Source organism: Scyliorhinus torazame, chromosome 2 (assembly GCF_047496885.1).
Source record: "Scyliorhinus torazame isolate Kashiwa2021f chromosome 2, sScyTor2.1, whole genome shotgun sequence".
Lineage (NCBI taxonomy): Eukaryota > Metazoa > Chordata > Chondrichthyes > Carcharhiniformes > Scyliorhinidae > Scyliorhinus > Scyliorhinus torazame.
In genome coordinates, this window is record NC_092708.1 from 267,439,242 (window position 1) to 267,462,897 (window position 23,656).

The window sequence follows — 23,656 nt, forward strand, 5'->3', positions numbered from 1 at the left end:
CACCACACTCTCAGACACTCGCTCCAGTATCACACTCACACCACACTCTCGGGCAATTGTTCAGTATCACACTCACACCACACTCAGACACTGGCTCCAGTATCTCACACACACAAAACTCTGGGACACTGGCTCCAGTATCACACTCACTCCACACTCTGGGACACTTGTTCAGTATTACACTCACACCACACTCTCAGACACTCGCTCCAGTTCACACTCACACCACACTCTCGGGCAATTGTTCAGTATCACACTCACACCACACTCAGACACTGGCTCCAGTATCTCACACACACAAAACTCTGGGAAACTGGCTCCAGTATCACACTCACACCACACTCTCAGTCACTGGCTCCAGTATCACACTCACACCACGCTCTGGGAGATTGGTTCCAGTATCACACTCACGCCACACTCTGGGACACTGGCTCCAGTATCACACTCACACCACACTCTCGGACACTGGCTCCAGTATCACACTCACACCACACTCTCGGATACTGGCTCCAATATCTCACACACACAAAACTCTGGGACACTGGCCCCAGGATCACACTCACACCACACTCTCAGACACTGGCTCCAGTATCACACTCACACCACACTCTCGGGCACTTGTTCAGTATCACACTCACACCACACTCTCAGACACTTGTTCAGTATCACACTCACACCACACTCTCGGACACTGGCTCCAGTATCACACTCACACCACACTCTCGGACACTGGCTCCTGTATCACACTCACACCACACTCTCGGACACTGGCTCCAGTATCACACTTACACCACGCTCTCGGACGCTTGTTCAGTATCATACTCACACCACACTCTCGGGCACTGGCTCCAGTATCACACTCACACCACACTCTCGGACACTTGTTCAGTATCACACTCACACCACACTCAGCCACTTGTTCAGTATCACACTCACGCCAAACTCTCCGACACAGGCTCCAGTATCACACTTACACCACACTCTCGGACACTTGTTCAGTATCACACTCACACCACACTCTCGGACACTGGCTCCAGTATCACACTCACACCACACTCTCGGACACTTGTTCAGTATCAAACTCTCTCCACACTCTCGGACACTGGCTCCAGTATCACACTCACACCACACTCTCGGACACTGGCTCCAATATCTCACAAACACAAATCTCTGGGACACTGGCTCCAGTATCACACTCACACCACACTCTCAGACATTTGTTCAGTATCACAGTCACACCACACTCTCGGACACTGGCTCCAGTATCACACTCACACCACACTCTCGGACACTTGTTCAGTATCACACTCACACCACACTCTCGGACACTGGCTCCAGTATCACACTCACACCACACTCTCGGACACTGGCTCCAGTATCACACTCGCACCACACTCTCGGACACTGGCTCCAGTATCACACTCACACCACACTCTCGGACACTGGCTCCAGTATCACACTCACACCACACTCTCGGACACTGGCTCCAGTATCACACTCACACCACACTCAGACACTGGCTCCAGTATCATACTCACACCACACTCTCGGGCACTGGCTCCAGTATCTCACACACACCACACTCTCGGACACTTGTTCAGTATCACACTCACACCACACTCAGCCACTTGTTCAGTATCACACTCACTCCACACTCTCGGACACTGGCTCCAGTATCACACTCACACCACACTCTCGGACACTTGTTCAGTATCACACTCACTCCACACTCTCGGACACTGGCTCCAGTATCACTCTCACGCCACACTCTCCGACACTGGCACCAGTATCACACTCACACCACACTCAGACACTTGTCCAGTATCACACTCACACCACACTCTCGGACACTGGCTCCAGTATCACACTCACACCACACTCTCGGACACTGGCTCCAGTATCACTCTCACGCCACACTCTCAGACACTGGCTCCAGTATCACACTCACACCACACTCTCAGACACTGGCTCCAGTATCACACTCACACCACACTCTCGGACACTGGCTCCAGTATCACACTCGCACCACACTCTGGGAGATTAGTTCCAGATCACACTCACGCCGCAGTCTCCGACACTGGCTCCAGTATCTCACACACACCACACTCTTGGACACTGGCTCCAATATCTCACACACACAAAACTCTGGGACACTGGCCCCAGTATCACACACACACCACACTCTCAGACACTGGCTCCAGTATCACACTCACACCACACTCTCGGACACTGGCTCCAGTATCACACTCACACCACACTCTGGGAGATTGGTTCCAGTATCACACTCACGCCACACTCTAGGAGATTGGTTCCAGTATCACACTCACGCCACACTCTGGGAGATTGGTTCCAGTATCACACACACACCACACTCTCCGACACTGGCTCCAGTATCACACTCACTCCACACTCTCAGGCACTCGCTCCAGTATCACACTCACACCACACTCTCGGACACTGGCTCCAGTATCACACTCACACCACACTCTCCGACACTGGCTCCAGTATCACACTCACACCACACTCTTGGACACTGGCTCCAATATCTCACACACACAAAACTCTGGGACACTGGCCCCAGTATCACACACACACCACACTCTCAGACACTGGCTCCAGTATCAGACTCACACCACACTCTCGGACACTGGCTCCAGTATCACACTTACACCACGCTCTTGGACGCTTGTTCAGTATCATACTCACACCACACTCTCGGGCACTGGCTCCAGTATCACACTCACACCACACTCTCGGACACTTGTTCAGTATCACACTCACACCACACTCAGCCACTTGTTCAGTATCACACTCACTCCACACTCTCGGACACTGGCTCCAGTATCACACTCACACCACACTCTCGGACACTTGTTCAGTATCACACTCACTCCACACTCTCGGACACTGGCTCCAGTATCACTCTCACGCCACACTCTCCGACACTGGCTCCAGTATCACACACACACCACACTCTCAGACACTTGTTCAGTATCACACTCACACCACATTCTCCGACACTGGCTCCAGTATCACACTCACACCACACTCTCGGACACTGGCTCCAGTATCACACTCACACCACACTCTCGGACACTTGTTCAGTATCACACTCACGTCACACTCTAGGAGATTGGTTCCAGTATCAAACTCACGCCACACTCTCGGACACTGGCTCCAGTATCACACCACACTCTCTGACACTGGCTCCAGTATCACACTCACACCACACTCTCAGACACTTGTTCAGTATCACACTCACACCACACTCTCAGACACAGGTTCCAGTATCACACTCACTCCACACTCTCAGGCACTCGCTCCAGTATCACACTCACACCACACTCTCGGACACTGGCTCCAGTATCACACTCACACCACACTCTCACCACACTCTCAGACACTTGTTCAGAATCACACTCACACCACACTCTCAGACACAGGTTCCAGTATCACACTCACTCCACACTCTCCGACACTGGCTCCAGTATCACACTCACACCACACTCTCGGACACTGGCTCCAGTATCACACTCACACCACACTCTCGGACACTGGCTCCAGTATCACACTCACACCACACTCTCGGACACTGGCTCCAGTATCACACTCACACCACACTCCTGGACATTTGTTCAGTATCACACTCACGCCACGCTCTGGGAGATTGGTTCCAGTATCACACTCACGCCACACTCTCCGACACTGGCCCCAGTATCACACTCACACCACACTCTCGGACACTGGCTCCAATATCTCACAAACACAAATCTCTGGGACACTGGCTCCAGTATCACACTCACACCACACTCTCAGACATTTGTTCAGTATCACAGTCACACCACACTCTCGGACACTGGCTCCAGTATCACACTCACACCACACTCTCGGACACTTGTTCAGTATCACACTCACGCCACACTCTGGGTGATTGGTTCCAGTATCTCACACATGCCACACTCTGGGAGATTGGTTCCAGTATCACACTCACGCCACACTCTCGGACACTGGCTCCAGTATCACACTCACGTCACACTCTCCGACACTGTCCCCAGTATCACACTCACACCACACTCTGGGAGATTGATTCCAGTATCACACTCATGCCACACTGGGAGATTGGTTCCAGTATCACACTCACGCCACACTCTGGGAGATTGGTTCCAGTATCACACTCACACCACACTCTCCGACACTGGCTCCAGTATCACACTTACACCACACTCTCGGACACTTGTTCAGTATCACACTCACACCACACTCTCCGACACTGACTCCAGTATCACACTCACACCACACTCTCGGACACTTGTTCAGTATCACACTCACACCACACTCTCAGACACTTGTTCAGTATCACACTCACACCACACTCTCAGACACTGGCGCCAGTATCACACTCACACCACACTCTCGGACACTTGTTCAGTATCACACTCACACCACACTCTCGGACACTGGCGCCAGTATCACACTTACACCACACTCTCGGACACTTGTTCAGTATCACACTCACACCACACTCTGGGAGATTGGCTCCAGTATCACACTCACACCACACTCTCAGACACTTGTTCAGTATCACACTCACACCACTCTCCCCGACACTGGCTCCAGTATCACACTTACACCACACTCTCGGACACTTGTTCAGTATCACACTCACACCACACTCTCGGACACTGGCTCCAGTATCACACTCACACCACACTCTCGGACACTTGTTCAGTATCACACTCACACCACACTCTCAGACACTGGCGCCAGTATCACACTCACACCACACTCTCAGACACTTGTTCAGTATCACACTCACGTCACACTCTAGGAGATTGGTTCCAGTATCACACTCACGCCACACTCTCCGACACTGGCTCCAGTATCACACTCACACCACACTCTCGGACACTGGCTCCAGTATCACACTCACACCACACTCTCGGACACTGGCTCCAGTATCATACTCACACCACACTCTGGGAGATTGGTTCCAGTATCACACTCACGCCACACTCTGGGAGATTGGTTCCAGTATCACACTCACGCCACACTCTGGGAGATTGGTTCCAGTATCACACACACACCACACTCTCCGACACTGGCTCCAGTATCACACTCACACCACACTCTCAGACACTTGTTCAGTATCACACTCACACCACACTCTCGGACACTGGCTCCAGTATCACACTCACACCACACGCTCGGACACTTGTTCAGTATCACACTCACGTCACACTCTAGGAGATTGGTTCCAGTATCACACTCACACCACACTCTCGGACACTGGCGCCAGTATCACACTCACACCACACTCTCGGACACTTGTTCAGTATCACACTCACACCACACTCTCCGACACTGGCTCCAGTATCACACTTACACCACACTCTCGGACACTTGTTCAGTATCACACTCACACCACACTCTCGGACACTGGCTCCAGTATCACACTCACACCACACTCTCGGACACTTGTTCAGTATCACACTTACACCACACTCTCAGACACTTGTTCAGTATCACACTCACACCACACTCTCGGACACTGGCGCCAGCATCACACTCACACCACACTCTCGGACACTTGTTCAGTATCACACTCACGTCACACTCTCGGACACTGGCTCCAGTATCACACTCACACCACACTCTGGGAGATTGGTTCCAGTATCACACTCACGCCACACTCTGGGAGATTGGTTCCAGTATCACACTCACGCCACACTCTGGGAGATTGGTTCCAGTATCACACTCACACCACACTCTCCGACACTGGCTCCAGTATCACACTCACACCACACTCTCAGACACTTGTTCAGTATCACACTCACACCACACTCTCGGACACTGGCTCCAGTATCACACTCACACCACACGCTCGGACACTTGTTCAGTATCACACTCACACCACACTCTCGGACACTGGCTCCAGTATCACACTCACACCACACTCTCGGACACTTGTTCAGTATCACACTCACGTCACACTCTCGGAGATTGGTTCCAGTATCACACTCGCGCCACACTCTCCGACACTGGCTCCAGTATCACACTCACGCCACACTCTCCGACTCTGGCTCCAGTATCACACTTACACCACACTCTCGGACACTTGTTCAGTATCACACTCACACCACACTCTCGGACACTGGCTCCAGTATCACACTCACACCACAATCTCGGACACTTGTTCAGTATCACACTCACACCACACTCTCGGACACTGGCTCCAGTATCACACTCACACTACACTCTCGGACACTTGTTCAGTATCACACTCACGTCACACTCTAGGAAATTGGTTCCAGTATCACACTCACACCACACTCTCCGACACTGGCTCCAGTATCACACCACACTCTCTGACACTGGCTCCAGTATCACACCACACTCTCTGACACTGGCTCCAGTATCACACTCACACCACACTCTCAGACACTTGTTCAGTATCACACTCACACCACACTCTCGGACACTTGTTCAGTAACACACTCACACCACACTCTCGGACACTGGCTCCAGTATCACACTCACACCACACTCTCGGACACTGGCTCCAGTGTCACACTCACTCCACACTCTGGGACACTGGCTCCAGTGTCACACTCACTCCACACTCTGGGACACTGGCTCCAGTGTCACACTCACACCACACTCTGGGACACTGGCTCCAGTGTCACAGTCACTCCACACTCTGGGACACTGGCTCCAGTATCTCACTCACACCACACTCTGGCTCCAGGAATTTGTGAATCAGTCACTCAGCTTTCGACCAACAGACTGGGAACTCAGTGGAGCAAAGAGTGTCCAAGGTGAGGCTTGGTTTCTGTGGTGAAACGGGGTTACCATGATTATGCCAGCGGATACCTTGTGTTTCTGAATCGACACTGTGATCTGGGTAATGTCGCGCCCCAACGTAGCCGTCCGCACCAACTGCCACTTCTCATAGATCCATGACTCCTCCTCTTCACAGTCCCGGAAAAACTCAAACAATTGTTGCTGCTGCTCCAGTTTAGACTGTCTATTTTAGCAAGAAAAATAAGTCACATCACAATGACAGTGAGTTTGGAGTAACAGTGAATCCTATCATTGCAGGTTGCGGTGTCTATGAGTCCAAAAAGCAGTAAATCCCAGTCACCGTAAATCCCGGTAACAGGGGATCACAGTGACTGTGTCCAGGATCACCACAAGTCTCGGTCACTGAGAGTCCCGGTAACAGGGGATCACAGTAAATGTGGGTCCAGGGTCACCACAAGTCTCAGTCACCGAGACCTGGTAAAAGAGGATCGAGGTCACTGCAAACCTCAGTAACGATGGATTTCAGTAACTGTGGCTGCTGGTAATGCTGTGTTCTGGCACCACTGGGTGCCAATAACAGCAAGTCCTGGTCACTGGATTCCCTGTATTTACATATCATGGTTACTGCAAGTGTTGGTAACAATGGTTGCCGGTAATTGTGGGCTTCAGCAGGCTCTACACAGAGGAATACTCCTAGGCTCTGCCATAACAACATACTTCATCCCAATATCCCCAGTTTCCCCTTTAAAGTTGTATGACCTTTTCCATTCCTTATATCAGTCATTCTACGGATCAACTGAGACCATGAGTTCAGTGTCAACTCAGGGGAGGTTGTTGCCTCAGAACTGGGTTGAGACAGCCAAACTCATTTTACATTGGTTTCTTATGGCCAGGCGACTGAGAAGGTCGCTGAGGTTTTTATTACATTATTACCCAACTAACATCTGTAGCACTTTGCAATGGGTGATATCTGACCTGGCTTTGCTGAGTTTGAGGAGGTGGCTGTAAAGGTCATTGAGCTCCCCGAGTTTGCCTTGAACCAGCTCAGCGTTCAGCTCACTGCTCCTCTGGAGTTTGTCAGCTCTCTGGTTGATGTGTTTCAGGGTTTCTCCATGAGATGAGATTTGAGAATTGATCAGGTTGTGCTTTTGTACCATGTCCACCACATCGAACAGGTGCTTGCCGTAATCACTTGAGCTTACCACTGGCTGTAGAGGGGGAGAGAAGCAATGTCTGAACCATGGCAATTATAAAATCATAGAATTTACAGTGCAGAAGGATGCCATTCGGCCCATCGAGTCTGCACCGGCCCATGGAAAGAGCACCCTACTTACCCGCACCTCCACCCCATCCCCGTAACCCCACCTAACCTTTTTGAATACCAAGGGCAATTTAGCATGGCCAATCCATCTAACCAGCACATCTTTGAACTGCGGGAGGAAACCGGAGCACCCGGAGGAAACCCACGCAGACACGGGGAGAACGTGCAAACTCCGCACAGACAGTGACCCAAGCCGGCAATCGAACCTGGGACCCTGGAGCTGTGAAGCAATTTGTTGACATTCTAACCCACTTTCATTTTTAATAATTAAATGGAAGCCACCTGATTATAAATTACTTCTTTGCTCTTTTCCTGACTTCTGCCTAGTCAACTGACCAATTGTGAATAGGCAGGTGGCTCAGGTCTTTAAAAAATGGCTGCGCTGTGAGTATCAGTGAGCTGCTGATATAAAGATAGTGATGGTCAAAAGTGGGGTAGTGACAGTGCTGGGTACACTTTCATTCTTCCTGTGCCAGATGTTTCAGGCCTGAATATAGGGAATGCAAACTCAAAATGTCACAACACAAATGTAAGGAAGGGACTTGTCAAACAATCAGAAAGCATGCAAAACGCTTCAGTACAGCAGCTGGCTTAGTGGAACGGGCAGATAGATGGAAGAGAAGTGTAATGGAATACAATTCAGGAGGGACGTTCAGGATTAAGAACATTAGCTCAATGAAAAGACATCGTTAGAAGAACATCGCGATGTCAATTCCATAAAATTGTAAATGCGGATTGATAAACCATAAAGTTATCAACAGCCTTTATGTTTCATAAACAGGAGCAGAGAGTTCAATAGGAAAGGCGTGATCATTTTGAGTAACACAATGGTTAACCACAGTTGAAGAATCTACCTTTACTTGCAATGATTCTATCTGTAGTGTGTGCTTGGAGTGAAACAATAAACCCTTTGATCGCAAGATCATTACGGATGAGGAAGGCTACTGAATCCATCTGAATGAACCGTCCAGGACTGCTCACATTATGTCACTGTAGCATCCAATTAGTTGGCAAACAATTCTAGGGCTCTACCACTCTATCTGGAAGTTCATTTCATGTATTGATCGTTCTTTCCAATATCAGTCCTAAACCTGTCCTTCAATGGTCCTAAATTGTCTCCTTGTCCTATTGCTGATGAACTTTGTTTAAAAACAGTACGCAGACAAGCACAACCCTGCTTCTTCTGTTGTGTTAGAATCACAGACTGGCATGTGTATTCCACCAACATTTTTAAGATGAATATAGTTAACAGTGTGATAATGACCTGGCAGCAGAGATTGTTTTGTGATGTTGATTAAGGGATAGATATTTACCAGGACACAGGGGCTAACTCCCCTGCTGCTCTTTGACATATTGCTGTGGGATTTTACATTCACTTGAACGGACAGTTGGGGGCCTCAGTTTAACATCTGTTATGGGCCAGGGTTTAGAAAACACCAAAGTATATTATGATGTTCACCTGACCTATTGTTTATTGATTTTGGTTACGATGAGCGCAAGAGCCTGTCTTTCAGGTATTATTCAACAGAGTTCTTTAATCAAAAAACAAGCTTTATTCTACAAATTTAGTTAACATTTGTATAAACACACACAGTAAGAATTTTAATCAACTGCAAACAAAGACCCCTCACAGCTACAGTAATCTATGTATAACCCTTAATGAATTCCCCCATAACTGTTCCAATTCAATAACAACATCCAAGTAAAACCAGAAACCCCTTTTCAAAGGAGTGGCCCAGCACACGGCATTCTCACTGGTATAAGACTGGTTATTGATACTCTTGTTCCCCTTTCCAAACAGGTTTGAATTCCTTCCAGAAAGCTATTATCTCTTTTAAGTTACCAAGTACTCTGGAAACAGCTTTTAAACTGAAGATAGAGAAACACCATTTTCAACCTGTGCAGTTCAAACCAGTCCAAACTCAAAGAGAAAGTAAAACTCTGAGCCACAGTCCAGCTCCACTCACACAATGACATCACTGAAGCCATGTGATAAGTAAAAAACATTTCTTAAAGGAACAATCCCATGACGCAACTCATCCAAAAGATCCTCCGGATCACTCCAAATGACAGAAAAGCAAAACTCTTAAGACCATATATTACATGTCATCCACTACTAATCAGACCTTCCCTTGTGCACAAATAGAGTTAAATTAATTCTACAAAAGCACAAGGTTTAACAGGAAAGAGACAAATAAGAATAGGAGATCAGAGAGTCCCTACACAGAGAGAGTATTTAAAGGGTGAAGGAGATCGAAAGAAGGTTTGACCAGTTGAATAGAACCAAAGGTTCTGAGAATCAACTGCTAATTCTAAACTTTAATAAACCCTGTTTTACTATAATGGAAGAAGACTTCAATCAGGCCAATTGATTAAATCAACCCAGTGACCATACCGAAGACCAATACCACTAGGATGTTCCAATCTTATAATACTTTAGCTACCAAGCTAAAAACTTAAAGACCTTGGTTGATATACTTTCGAGAAGCATGGCTTCAGAGGCAATTTGATTGAGATTTAGAAAATGATGAATGGACTAGATTGCGTACACACTGAAAAATGTCATTTTGATATGTTCAGGGGGACTGGAGGCATGCGTGTAGAAGTCCAATCCTTGTTTTCAAATCCTACCATGGCCTCCCTCCCTCCCTATTCCTGTAATCCCCTCCAGTCCTACAATCTTTTGAGAACTCTAACCTTCTCCAATTTTTGTGCATCCCAAATTTCTTCACCCCACCTTTCACTTGTCTGGGCCCTAAAGCTCTGGAATTTCCTCCCTAAACCTTTTCCCCTCTCTAATTTGCTCTCCTTCTTTAAAATGCTCCTTAAAGCCTACTCCTTTGATCAAGATTTTGGCCAGTTGTCAAAATATCTTTTGTGGCTCAGTGTCAAATTTTGTTTGATAACACTCCTGATCCCATGCATGGGATGTTTTACCAAGGGAAAGGCTTGAATATGAATGCAAGCAGCTGTATAAATTATACAAAGAAAGAAATACATAGTGTAGAATTTTTAGGATGGCAGTCGCTTGGCGTAACGGACTCCTGCCGACGCTCAGAACCCCACTGCCATTTAACACTCAATTGAGCATTCATTGGCAGTGGGCGGGATTTCTGTCCACCCTTGGAAAGAAGTCCCGCCTTGGAGAGCTGTCAGCCAATCAGATTGGCAACAACTCTCCAAGCACAGCGCTGCAGTGGCCAGCAGAGGTACTGCTGCACGCTGTCCAGAACAAAATTCTGGGATCGTTCCCAAGGTACATCCTGGGGGCGGGATTGTCGGGGGTGCTCCAGGGGGTCGGAAGGAGGGGCAATCGCAGAATTGGTGGGTAGGCCAGAAGGAAGAAATGGCCAGAGCTCCAAGGTGCCAGAGGGGAGGGCACCCCAAATCTGAAGGGGACATTGCGCACACACTGTGTCTCGGGGATATTTTGCACAGGCAATGTAATATTCTGGGCAATAGGGAATATAATCCCTTCAATTGGTTCCATTATTGTTGGCAGGCACCCGTCGACCGAAATATTGCGCGAGTGTGGGATGACGTTGGATGCACCTACGTGATCACAAGCTATTTTATACTCTTCCAGGTCAGGCCCAGACACATAAAATTCTACATATAGAAACACGAGGAAGCAATTCAACCCCTCACATCTATTCCCCCATTCAATGAAATTGTGGCTCATTGTATGGGCTCGATGCACTTTTATTTATCTTTGACTTGTATGGGCTCCAAACACTTTTATATATCTTTGGCTAGTAAATGTCAATTAATTTCAGATTTCAAATTATTACTCAAGCTAGCAGTATTTGCTTTTTGTGCAAGAGTTCCATACTTCTACCACTCTTTTAGCCCTGAATAGGTTAGATGTTAGGAGGTTCTTCTTTTCCCAGAGGATAGTAAATCTATGGAACAAGACCCTGGCTTTTGCCAGATTTTCCTCTTTGAATATGGTAACAATGTCTGTGATTGATGAGAGAGGATGATGCACCCTGATTTTATATCATTACCTCCATACATTGCAGCACTGACAGCTTAGGTCCTGACTGGACTCAATAAGGTGGTCCACACAGAACTTTCTTGATATTCAGTGGCTATCCTTTAAAAAAGCAAGTGCCAAATCTCACCTGAAGGATCATTATTTCTTGGTAAATACCATCAATATTTCTGAGTAAGGTGAGTGCATCCAGCATCTTCTTCAGGGATTCTCTGTGATTGTGAAGCTGTTGGAGGAGATCTTGCCAGCGACGTCCAACATCCTGCTGTCTGTGGAGAAAGATGAAATTTCAAACACTGCACTAGAGACTGGATTCCCACCCTTAACTCGTCCCCTGGAACACACACATCCAATTCCCAGTTTGAAGCTTTCACTGGGAAGAGTCCATCATTAGGTATCTGTTCAAGAGCAAGGAGAACAGCCTAAGATGGGTGTTGTTCTCTGAAAGCACAGGGTCTGTACCACTGATCTACCCAGTCCCTGACAGGGAAGTCTCCAAGCCACCCATTCCCTGAAAGGATAGTGCTCGACCAACTGACCACCCATTCCCTTCACTGGACGATTTGTTGTTCTGAACCACAATTATAGCAAGATGAAGGGCTAGCACTAAAGCGTTCTTACTTCTTTACTATCTCAGCCTTGCCATGGTAGTTCTCTTTCTCTATGACCTGTGCCATTTCAGCCAGAGCCTTAAATCTCTGCTCCCTGGCGAACACATCAGTGGTGATGGCCTCCAGCCTCTTGGTAGCAGCTTCTGCCTCCTCTATGCTCCCCACGCTGACATTTTGCTTGGCAAGAACTGATCTCTTGTCAGTGAGGTAAGCCTCCCTCAGCATGGCCTTCTTCCTGAATTTCTGCACCAGCTGCTCCAGTCTCTCCAGTCGCAGCATCTCCTGCTGCAGGGCCTTCTCCCGCTCGTATTCAGACTTCTCCAGATTGCTCCAGTGCCTCTCAATGTCACTCAATGTCTTCCCCTCTGGAGGGATATACTGTCTCATGTTGTTGGCTCTCAGTTTGGTCTTAATGTTGAAGAGTTGAGCCTCAATGACTCCTCGCTCCTGATATTTTGGTGGCTTCTCCACTGTGCGGAAGGTTTTGAAGTCTGCCACCAGTTTCTGCATGCCAGCCAATGAGTTGGGAAAGTGACGGTCATTCAGCTCGTTCACTTTGTTTTTGATCCACTGGAGCAGGTCAGACACCAATAGCTGATATTCGAGTTTGAGATCTTCATTGTCCTTCAGGAGATGAATAATCTGTGAAAAGAATAGAAACCAGAACTCAGTCTCAAATTAAATATACATGTTACCAACACTAAGGAAGTTCACTACTCTTTCCAAGGCCTTTGTAGTCTTTGGATAGTCCCTTTAATGTTGTAAGACAAAGTGATATCTGCTCAAGCTGAACTGCAACAGACCAGGGAGTCTCAAGATTCCCTTTAAAAAAATGAAACCACAATGTTGTGAAACTCTGGAGAAATTAATATTTTTCTGTTAGGTGATCTCTTCATCTCTCCCCAGTGATTAAACTTTGATTAGTTTCACCACACTGCAGTGTGGATGCACCAGCGTAGAAACTTCTGCATTTAGTTAGCAACTCACCAATCAGTGGAAGCAGTATTTTCCTGACTGGTCAGATCAAAACCAGTCACTAATTTGAGCTCCTCTATTAGCTCTCTGTTAATTTTCCTTGTGCCAGTGAAAACATCTCTAGTTTCTCAAGTTTTTTTTTCACAACTAAAGCTTGTCACCCTTGTTATCACTGGAGTCAATCTTTTCTGTTCCATATTCATGGTCTTAACAACCTTCCTAATACTGGACACCATATTCCAACTGGGAAGGTAACGAAAGAGCCCAATAACACATCGGGCAAACAAAGCACACATGCCTTTTTCTGTTGCTAGTTTTTTCTGGAACAGGTCGCCAGTCTGTCACCAGAAGGGACCCAGGAGATTCTTTCACTCTTACCGTCTGCCATAGGCATTGGAAGTATATACAGGTGGATAATCAACCGGTTTGGCCACGTTATGAACACATCATCCATGGCTCTTAAGTTGAACTTGAATCCAAAGCTTCTGTCTCAGAGGCAGGAATGCAACCCACTGTGTCACAATAGCTCTTTGTGAAGAGGACAAACATTTAAATGCAGAAATAGCTCAAAACTAAGGATGAATCCAATCTCCAAATGATTACTATCTCTGAATATTCTCAAGAAAAAGGTAGAACGTTCAGGTATAACACCTTTTATAACCTCAGAACATAGCAAAACATAGTGTTTCATAGTCAATTCAGTACTTTCAAAGTCACTGTTATAATGTAGGAAATCTGGCAGCCAATTTTCACACAGCAAGATCCCATGGGCAGTAATAAGGCAAATGACCAGTTCCTCTGTTTAAGTGACAAAAAATGAGGGATAGATATTGACCACGACACATGGATAACTCTCCCTGCTCTTCCTTTCTCAAAAGGTGCCATGGGCTCTTTTTTGCCTTCCTGGGAGGGCAGAGAGGGCCTCAGATTAACGCTTCATCCAAATCACTTTTGAATGGGCCAGCGAAAAAAACTATTCCCCAGATACTCAAACTGTCCAAACATTGTGGATTTGTCAACGGGGCAAGTGATAGAAGATTGAGGGATTCTCCTGAAACAAAACACTATTAATGATATTATAAATTAAAGTATCCATTGTAGTACCTTTGTAATCCTCTTCTGTACAGTCTGACCCTGCCTCATTTTGGAGAAGTAATGGTAGTACAGAGACACATAGGTCATGATGGACTTTTCATCTGGATGCAAGATAGCCACATCCTCTGGGTCTAGGAGTTTGGGAATGCCCAGTTTCTCCTCCGCGACATCGAAGGCATTAGTTAGGTTACGTATCCATGGTTTCGGATTCAGTTGCTTATAGTTTATCAGATCAGGTCTGCAAATTATACCAAGACACTTCATTAAATAAGTTAATAACATAAACAATAACATTTGTCTGCTAAACGTATTAGCACAAGTACAGGATGGGGTTGGCTATATTGCCCTTCATAGTTGAATACAGTGGTGGTGATTTTAGTCTCGGGTCCTGACACATGTAAAATGGCCACTTGTTTCAATTAGCAGAGAGCTCCTGATACCTGCACACAGCAAGGGTCAGTATCTTGAGGAGAGGGGGGAATAGTCGTGGATTTTTGATAAAAGGGCAGCAGAAAAGTGTGCAAGTGAACACAGGTTCAGCCACACGGGGAGAAAACCCCAATATTTGCCAGGGTCGGAAGATTCTGGCCTCCACCCCCTTTGAAGCTTCAGATGAGAACTGTCCACCACCCTGTGACCTGCAGCAGATGGAGGAAAGCTCATAACTGTACTGTCCACCTCCTATGTGCGAATCAAAGCGTTGTCCGCAAGCTGGAGCATAATAGCGAGATTTGTCGGGCAGGCCTGTGCATCCCTAGAAACGTATTGCTGCACTCTCATGTTATGTGTGTTACTATTATTTCACCAATGTGGACATTTCCAGTTGTATATATAAATATGAGCTGGTTGCAGCAGACCCAACACTCCTGGGTGGGTTCCACTATCACGTTGTTAAGCATTAATTAAAGCTAATATTGTTTTAATTTCCATTTTAAATTACCCCCATACACAATGTGTATACACAGTTTGTGTGGAATAACAAATACTGCATTCCATACCACGCAGTGTGTTTCACTGTTTAACGTGTAGTAACGTCTCCTGGGCAATGGAATTCTCTCTGCAATTCAGATATGTCGGTATGGAAGTAACACTTGTAGGAAAACAGGCTACTTACTGTCTGCACTTTTATTGAACAGATGGATCTTGTTAGCTGCTGACAGTCAAATACCTCAGGCAAGCAAGTCCTGCCCACAGTGACTTTGTCAGTAGTACTTCCAAATGCAGTACTGAAACCAGCAAACAAAAGATGAAAAACAGCAAAGCCTGTGGTGCCAATGGTATTCCAGCTGAGATCTTCAAAGCTGGTGGGATTTTGTTCACATCAAGACTCCATGCACTCATCCTACGGATCTGGTAGGAAAACGAACTCCTCCCATCCGCCCAACTTTAGGAATGGGATAATTGTAACTATCTTCAAGAAGGTAGATAAATCGTGATTTGGAAATATCGTCGCATTTCGCTCTTGTTGATAACATAACAGGGAAAATGCTGCCACACATTCTCCTGAATCATCTATTCCCTGTGGCTGAAGAAATCCTCCCAGGGACACTGTGTGGCTTTAGATCTTCCAGCTGAACATCTGACATGGTCTTTGTCGCCAGATGAATCCAAGAAAAATTGAGATCAACACACTTCATTGTGTTCATTGACCTAACCAAAGCATTTGACTCAGTAAAGCATGAGGCTCTGAGTTGTGCTACAAGGAACTTCAACACAATCCTGCAACTGATTCACGATGATGTGACTGCAACTGTCTGAAATGAAATGAAATGAACTGAAAAATGAAATGAAAATTGCTTATTGTCACAAGTAGGCTTCAAAGAAGTTACTGTGAAAAGCCTCTAGTCGCCACATTCCAGCGCCTGTTCGGGGAGGCTGGTACGGGAATCGACCGTGCTGCTGGCCTGCCTTGGTCTGCTTTAAAGTGGGAGATCTGAAACAGACAACCTTAAAAGTATTGACATGGGTCAAGTGAGGCTGTGTTGTAGCCCTGCGGTAATCACCACTGTTGTATATATTAGGAGATGTGTGGTAAGGCCCTGTACTACAGGTACGGGGGTAGTCCCTGCCTGCTGGCTCTGCCCACTAGGCGGAGTATAAATATGTGTGCTCCCCGTACAGCAGCCATTTCGCCAGCTGCTGTAGGAGGCCACACATCTTAGTGTAATAAAGCCTCAGTTGTATTCAACTCTCGTCTTTGTGCAATTGTTCGTGCATCAATTTATTGCACTGAAGTTTTCAGAAGATGGACCTCCTCATCAAACCGGATCACCTGCAGCTGGATCCGTAATCAAGCAACGCCAAAAAGGACTTTGAACATTGGCTAGCTTGTTTCGAAGCTGACATCAGGTCTGCACCAGACCCAATTCAGGAAGCTCAGAAGATCCAGATCCTCTACTCGCAGCTGAGCTCCAACGTTTTTCCGCTTATCCAGGACGCGCCGACCTATGATGAAGCCATGGTGCTACTGAAAGAGAACTACGCCCAACGAACGAACGCGCTCTTCGCCAGACACATACTCTCTACTCGTAGTCAGCTCTCTGGTGAGTCCGTAGAAGATTTCTGGTGTGCTTTAATTCCCCTGGTCAGAGACTGTGACTGTCAGGCCGTCACAGCCACAGAACATTCGAACCTCCTCATGCAGGACGCTTTCGTCATAGGGATAGGGTCAGACCACATCTGCCAGCGACTTTTAGAGGGGGCCACGCTCGACCTCGCGGGAACCAAAAAGCTGGCGCTATCGATGACAATCGCCTCGCGCAATATCCAGGCCTACACACCCGGCCGACTCCTCCTACGCCTCGTGGACTCCGCAGACGGCTGCCCCACCGGGGACCCCCTCAGCCAATCATACGCCTGTGCCACGCGCCAGCCAGCCAACCCCAGGGGGCCCCAGATGTTACTTCTGTGGGCAGCAAAAACACCCCCGCCAACACTGCCTGGCCAGCAGCGCCCTTTGCAAGGCCTGCTGCAAGAAGGGGCACTTCGCCGCGGTGTGCCAGGCCCGCTCAGTCGCCGCAATCACCCCGACCCCACCCGCGTACGGACAATGGGCGCCGCCATCTTCTCCTCCTCGGGCCACGCGCGGCCAGTGGGCATCGCCATCTTCCCCTTCACGGACCACGTGCGGCCCATGGGCGCCGCCATCTTTTCCACCCCCACCACGTGGGGCCCGTGGGTGCCGCCATCTTCTCCACCTCAGGATATTCAGGCGCCGGCATCTAGTCTCCCCCACGGCACATGGGTGCCACCATCGTACCAGGACCCGTACCCCCCGGGCACCCCATCGTCCGACACCAGCGATGACCTGCCGCGACTCGCCTCGGTCACGATTGACCAGTCTTGCCTGCACAATCTAGCCACCGCCTCGACAAGGGTGAAGATCGATAGGCACGAGATCTCCTGTCTGCTGGACTCCGGGAGCACCGAAAGCTTCATCCATCCCGATACGGTATGGCGCTGCTCCCTCGCGGTACACCCCGCCAATCAATCAGAGAATCTCCCTGGCCTCCGGGTCCCACTCCGTGGCGATCCGGGGGTATTGTATAGCCACGCTCACAATCCAGGGCGTAGAATTCAGTGGCTTCCGACTCTACGTCCTCCCCAACCTCTGTGCTGCCCTGCTACTCGGCCTGGACTTCCAGTGTAACCTCCAGAGCCTAACATTTGAAATTCATCGCGCCCCTACCACCCCTTACTGTTTACGGCCTCGCAATCCTAAAGGTCGACCCAACATCCCTATTCGCAAACTCAACCTCTGTTTGCAAACCCGTCGCCATCAGGAGCAGACGGTACAACACCCAGGACAGGACCTTCATCAGGTCCGAGGACCAGCGGCTGCTTCGGGAAGGCATCATCGAGGCCAGCAACTGCCCCTGGAGAGCCCACGTGGTAGTGGTGAAAACTGGGGAGAAACACCGAATGGTCGTGGACTATAGCCAGACCATCAATCGGTACACGCAGCTCGATGCATACCCCCTCCCATGCATATCTGATATGGTCAATCAGATTGCACAGTACCGGGTCTTCTCAACTGTAGACCTAAAATCCGCCTACCACCAGCTCCCCATCCATAAGGCGGACCACCCATACACTGCCTTTGAGGCAGATGGCCGCCTCTACCATTTTCTTCAGGTTCCCTTCGGCGTCACCAACGGGAGATGGACCGAATGGTCGACCGGTACGGGCTGCGGGCCACTTTCCCGTACCTAGACAATGTCACCATCTGCGGCCACGATCAGCAGGACCATGATGCCAACTTTGCCAAATTTCTCCACACCGCCACTCTCCTAAACCTCACCTATAACAAGGAGAAGTGCATATTCAGCATGAACCGCTTAGCCATCCTCGGCTATGTGGTCCAGAACTGAGTTCTGGAGCCTGACCCCGACCGCATGCGCCCCCTCATGGAACTCCCCTTCCCCATTGCCCCAAAGCCCTCAAACGCTGCCTGGGGTTCTTTTCTTACTACGCCCAGTGGGTCCCAAACTATGCGGACAAGGCCTTCCCACTCATCCAGTCCACTCTTTTCCCCCTGACAGCCGAGGCTCAACAGGCCTTCAACCATATTCGGGCCGACATCGCCAAGGCCGGGATACACGCAGTCGACGAGACGTTGCCTTTCCAAGTGGAGAGCGATGCATCAGACGTCGCTCTAGCCGCCACCCTCAACCAGGCAGTTAGGCCCGTGGCATTCTTTTCACAAACCCTTCATGCCTCCGAAACACTGCATGACAACCTTCGTCACCCAGGAGTCACACGGTTATACCACTTCATCAAGGCCCGTAATCTGCCCTACTCCATCGAGGAATTACGGGCAATCACCAGAGACTGCCAGGTCTGTGCGGAGTGCAAATCGCACTTCTACCAGCCGGACCGCGCACCTGGTGAAGGCCTCCCGCCCCTTTGAACGCCTCAGCGTGGATTTCAAAGGGCCCCTCCCCTCCCCTCCACCAACCGTAACACATATTTCCTCAGTGTGGTCGATGTGTACTCCAGATTCCCCTTCGCCATCCCATGCCCCGACATCTGCCACCATCATCAAAGCCCTCAACACCATCTTCGCTCTGTTCGGCTTCCCCGCCTCCATCCACAGTGACAGGGGATCCTCATTCATGAGTGATGAGCTGTGTTAGTTCCTGCTCAGCAGGGGTATCGCCTCCAGCAGGACGACCAGCTATAACCCCCGGGAAAACGGGCAGGTGGAGAGGGAGAACGGGACGGTCTGGAGGGCCGTCCAGTTGGCCCTATGGTCCAGAAATCTCCCGGCCTCCCGCTGGCAGGAGGTCCTCACCGATGCACTGCACTTCATTCGGTCGCTCCTATGCACTGCGACTAACGACACACCCCATGAACGTCTCTTCGCCTTCCCCAGGAAGTCCACATCCAGGGTGTCGCTCCTGACTTGGCTCGCAGCTCCAGGACCCATACTCCTCCGCAAGCACATACGACTCCACAAGGCAGACCCGTTGGTTGAAAGGGTGCGGTTACTCCACGCTAACCCCCAGTATTCCTACGTAGCGTACCCCGACGGCCGCCAGGATACTGTCTCCTTCAGGGACCTGGCACCAGCAGGTTCCCCACACACACACCCCTCCGGCCCGGCACCACCCTCCGCTCCCCCGGCGCACGCCCGAGGATGAGGAGGATTTTGGCATGCTCCCGGAGTCACCGAGGACAAGACCGACACCCGAATCGCCGCCACCACTGCGTCGCTCCCAACGTCAGATCAAGGCCCCGGAACGGCTAAACCTGTAATTGGTTTGGAACTGTTAAAGCACCATGTACTGGACTCCAAAATGTTTTTTGCCTCTGTATATTAAAACTTGTTCTGTATATAATTCTCCGCCACCCCCGCCAGACTCAATTTTAACAGGGGGTGAATGTGGTAATCACCACTGTTGTATATATATATATATATATATTAGGAAATGTGTGGTAAGGCCCTGTACTATAGGTACGGGGGTAGTCCCTGCCTGCTGGCTCCGCCCAGTAGGCGGAGTATAAATATGTGTGCTCCCCGTACAGCAGCCATTTCGCCAGCTGCTGTAGGAGGCCACACATCTTTGTGTAATAAAGCCTCAGTTGTATTCAACTCTCGTCTTTGTGCAATTGATCGTGCATCAAGCCCCATACGAATCACAATCTACCTGCAATAACTATTAACCTCATCACAGGTCAACTGCCCTCTGGTGTCAATATTAAATACTGTCTAGATGGAAAACTATTAAACCTCAGTTACCTCCGTGCCATAGATATAGTGTGCGGATGAAAGCAGCGGCATTGCCCACTTTACACCAGATTTACAGCCCACTCTCAATCTCTTCTTTTTTACAAACAATAAACACAGCCTTGAATGTTGCTAAAACAAAACTCATATCAACCCATACCTGATCAGCCAAACATTCCACCTCCAATATATGTTGAAGGAGAGATATATGTTGGGCACTTCCCACACCTTGGCACCCACCTCTCTTAAAAGACCACCATTGAGAAGGAGATCGAACACTAGACCTGCTGCGCCAGTTCAGCCTTCTACAAACAATAGCATTGAGTGTTTGACACCAAAAACTTCCGTAAGTCAAAGTGTACTGAAGCAGTTGGTGTTGCCGCACTCCTGCACTGCAGTAAGATGTGGACTGTGTATCAGTGACACGTAAGAGTGCTTCAGAAATTCCATCAACAATGCTTCTGCCATGCCATGTCTCTGGATTCAATGGAAGGATTGTCAGACAAACACTTGTGTCCTTCTTGAAGCCAGCTCCCCCAAAATCAACTTTGATGGACCTAACACTGTCTAGATGGCCAAAAAGCATCTTCTCCGTTGTCAGGTCCTGTTCTCTCAACTCCCAAATGGTCAAAGTTCCTGGGCAGGACAAAGAAAATGCTTCAAAGCCACTCTGAAGTTCTACCCGAGATCCAGCAGCATTGACATTAATGACTGGAGGAGCTTGCTACCAATCATTCAAATTGGCAACAAAATGAGTCACACCATCTTAATGATGATGCAGAGAGGTGGCAGAAAAGTAAAGGAAACAAACCCTGTACTCCGGATCCTAAAAGCTCATGGGACACCCTGCCCCATATGTACAAAGATCTGTGGGTCAAGAATCGGTCTGTTCAGTCACATGAAGACTCATGGCAGAAAATGTCATCCTCGAATTGAGGGGCAGCTGCTGATATCAGCTATAGAAATATAGGAGACATAGATACAAGGTATATATATATATATATATATATATATATATCATAAGGAATATAAATGTAAGAGAAATATAGAGATATAAAAGTCTTGTGCTTTAGAACACTTTGCCAAAGTACAGCCAAGGCTGGAGAATTGCAATTGCTAGAATTATGTTGCTGGGTGCTGTTTTTCAGTTTGAGCATTTCACACAACCACCCAATCATTTACCTTTCTTGGATGTTTTTCTGTCCCAATCCAGCCCACCCTAAATTACTTCTCCTTCAGCATAACGACTACTGCACAAAGTCAGTTTTTGTTTATTGTGAACATCTTGAAGATGCAGAATTCTTTGTGACTGTTTTCACATCACAATTATGCAAAAAATTTTATGAGAATTAATTTTCTTATTCTGATTATTTATTGTACTGTAGCCATCTGGGATGGCCACTTCCCGATTACAAAATGGACACTTTGCAAAGAATGCAGGGAAATTGGACAATACCGAAAAAGCAAGCAGGTGCAAGGTCTGTCTGTTGATTACAGCTGTAGCTCTCAGACAAGACCGTTACTGCAGAACCATCTACATACTAATGAGCCATCCCCGGGAACAAAAGGCAACATTTAGGTAAACAATACTAAGACAGACACCCCGGCACCAGAGGAGACTCAAACAAAGCAAACCAACGGCCACCTAGGACACGCCCAGCAACCAGGGAACCCACCCCTCTATTGGAGGAAAATCGATAGGAACGATTGGGAAACGGCCCAATTAATTGAGGCCAAGTTCAAGACCTGCCCAAAAGCGCGGGAAGCCCTTTTGGGTATAAAAAGGATTCCCCAGGAGAGAATCGCTCTCTTGGCCTTGGCTCTCAGCGAGAAGAGACCCGCCAAAGCTACGCCAGACCAAGTAAGTTCCAAGTCAACGCACGCTATTAGATAGACGCTCCTAGTTGCTATCCTGTAAACAGCTCAACGCAGCAGCCTCAGAACCGAGCAACGGCCATTGTTCCTCTGACTGAGTGAGCACCCGAAGCTAAGTATAGGCCTTTAGTGATAGTGATAGTTTAGGTTGTAGAGTTTTATGCCTGAGTATCTGTGGTAGTATGCATTAGGGGTCATGTGGGACTGTGAAGCCGTGATGTCATTGGCTGACAGATCCCGGGTCCTGGTTGGCCGTTGATCTCTAGCTCCGCCCTGAAGGCGGAGTATAAGAACCAGGAATTCTCCCCGCAGCTCCAGTCTGTTGCTGAACTGCGGGGAACGAGTCACGCTTAATAAAGCCTCATCGACTTCACCTCTATTCGTCTCTCGGGAGTCTTTGTGCGCTACAATTTATTAAGCGTGCTTAAAGGACTATGGAGCTCAGGATCGTCCCGGAATGCCTGAGGACCAGCCCCCACGCAGTGAACTCAGCAGCAGTTTTTAAACACTGGCAGACTTGTTTCGAAGCCTACCTCCGAACGGCCCCCGGCCGGGTCACAGAAGACCAGAAACTACAGGTCCTGCACTCGAGGGTAAGCCCGGAAATTTACCCTCTCATAAAAGACGCAGAGGATTTCCAGACGGCGTTCACAGCACTAAAGAGCATCTATGTTCGCCCAGTGAACCAGATCTACGCACGCTACCAACTCGCAACGAGACGGCAAAGTCCCGGAGAATCGCTAGACGAATTCTAC

The 23,656-nt window shown here is 48.5% G+C and overlaps 1 protein-coding gene across 1 annotated transcript in view; it reads right to left on the bottom strand.

Annotated features, from left to right (window-relative positions):
• The window catches only part of sptbn5 (spectrin, beta, non-erythrocytic 5), a 400,397-nt gene that overhangs the window by 345,429 nt on the left and 31,312 nt on the right, over positions 1-23,656 (bottom strand). Inside the window, exons 5-9 of the mRNA XM_072486950.1 lie at positions 14,807-15,035; positions 12,738-13,369; positions 12,247-12,385; positions 7,777-8,009; positions 6,871-7,024 (exon numbers count right to left, since the gene is read on the bottom strand). Of these exons, the coding sequence (XP_072343051.1) occupies positions 6,871-7,024; positions 7,777-8,009; positions 12,247-12,385; positions 12,738-13,369; positions 14,807-15,035 (1,387 nt within the window). The remainder of the gene's footprint in view (positions 1-6,870; positions 7,025-7,776; positions 8,010-12,246; positions 12,386-12,737; positions 13,370-14,806; positions 15,036-23,656) is intronic.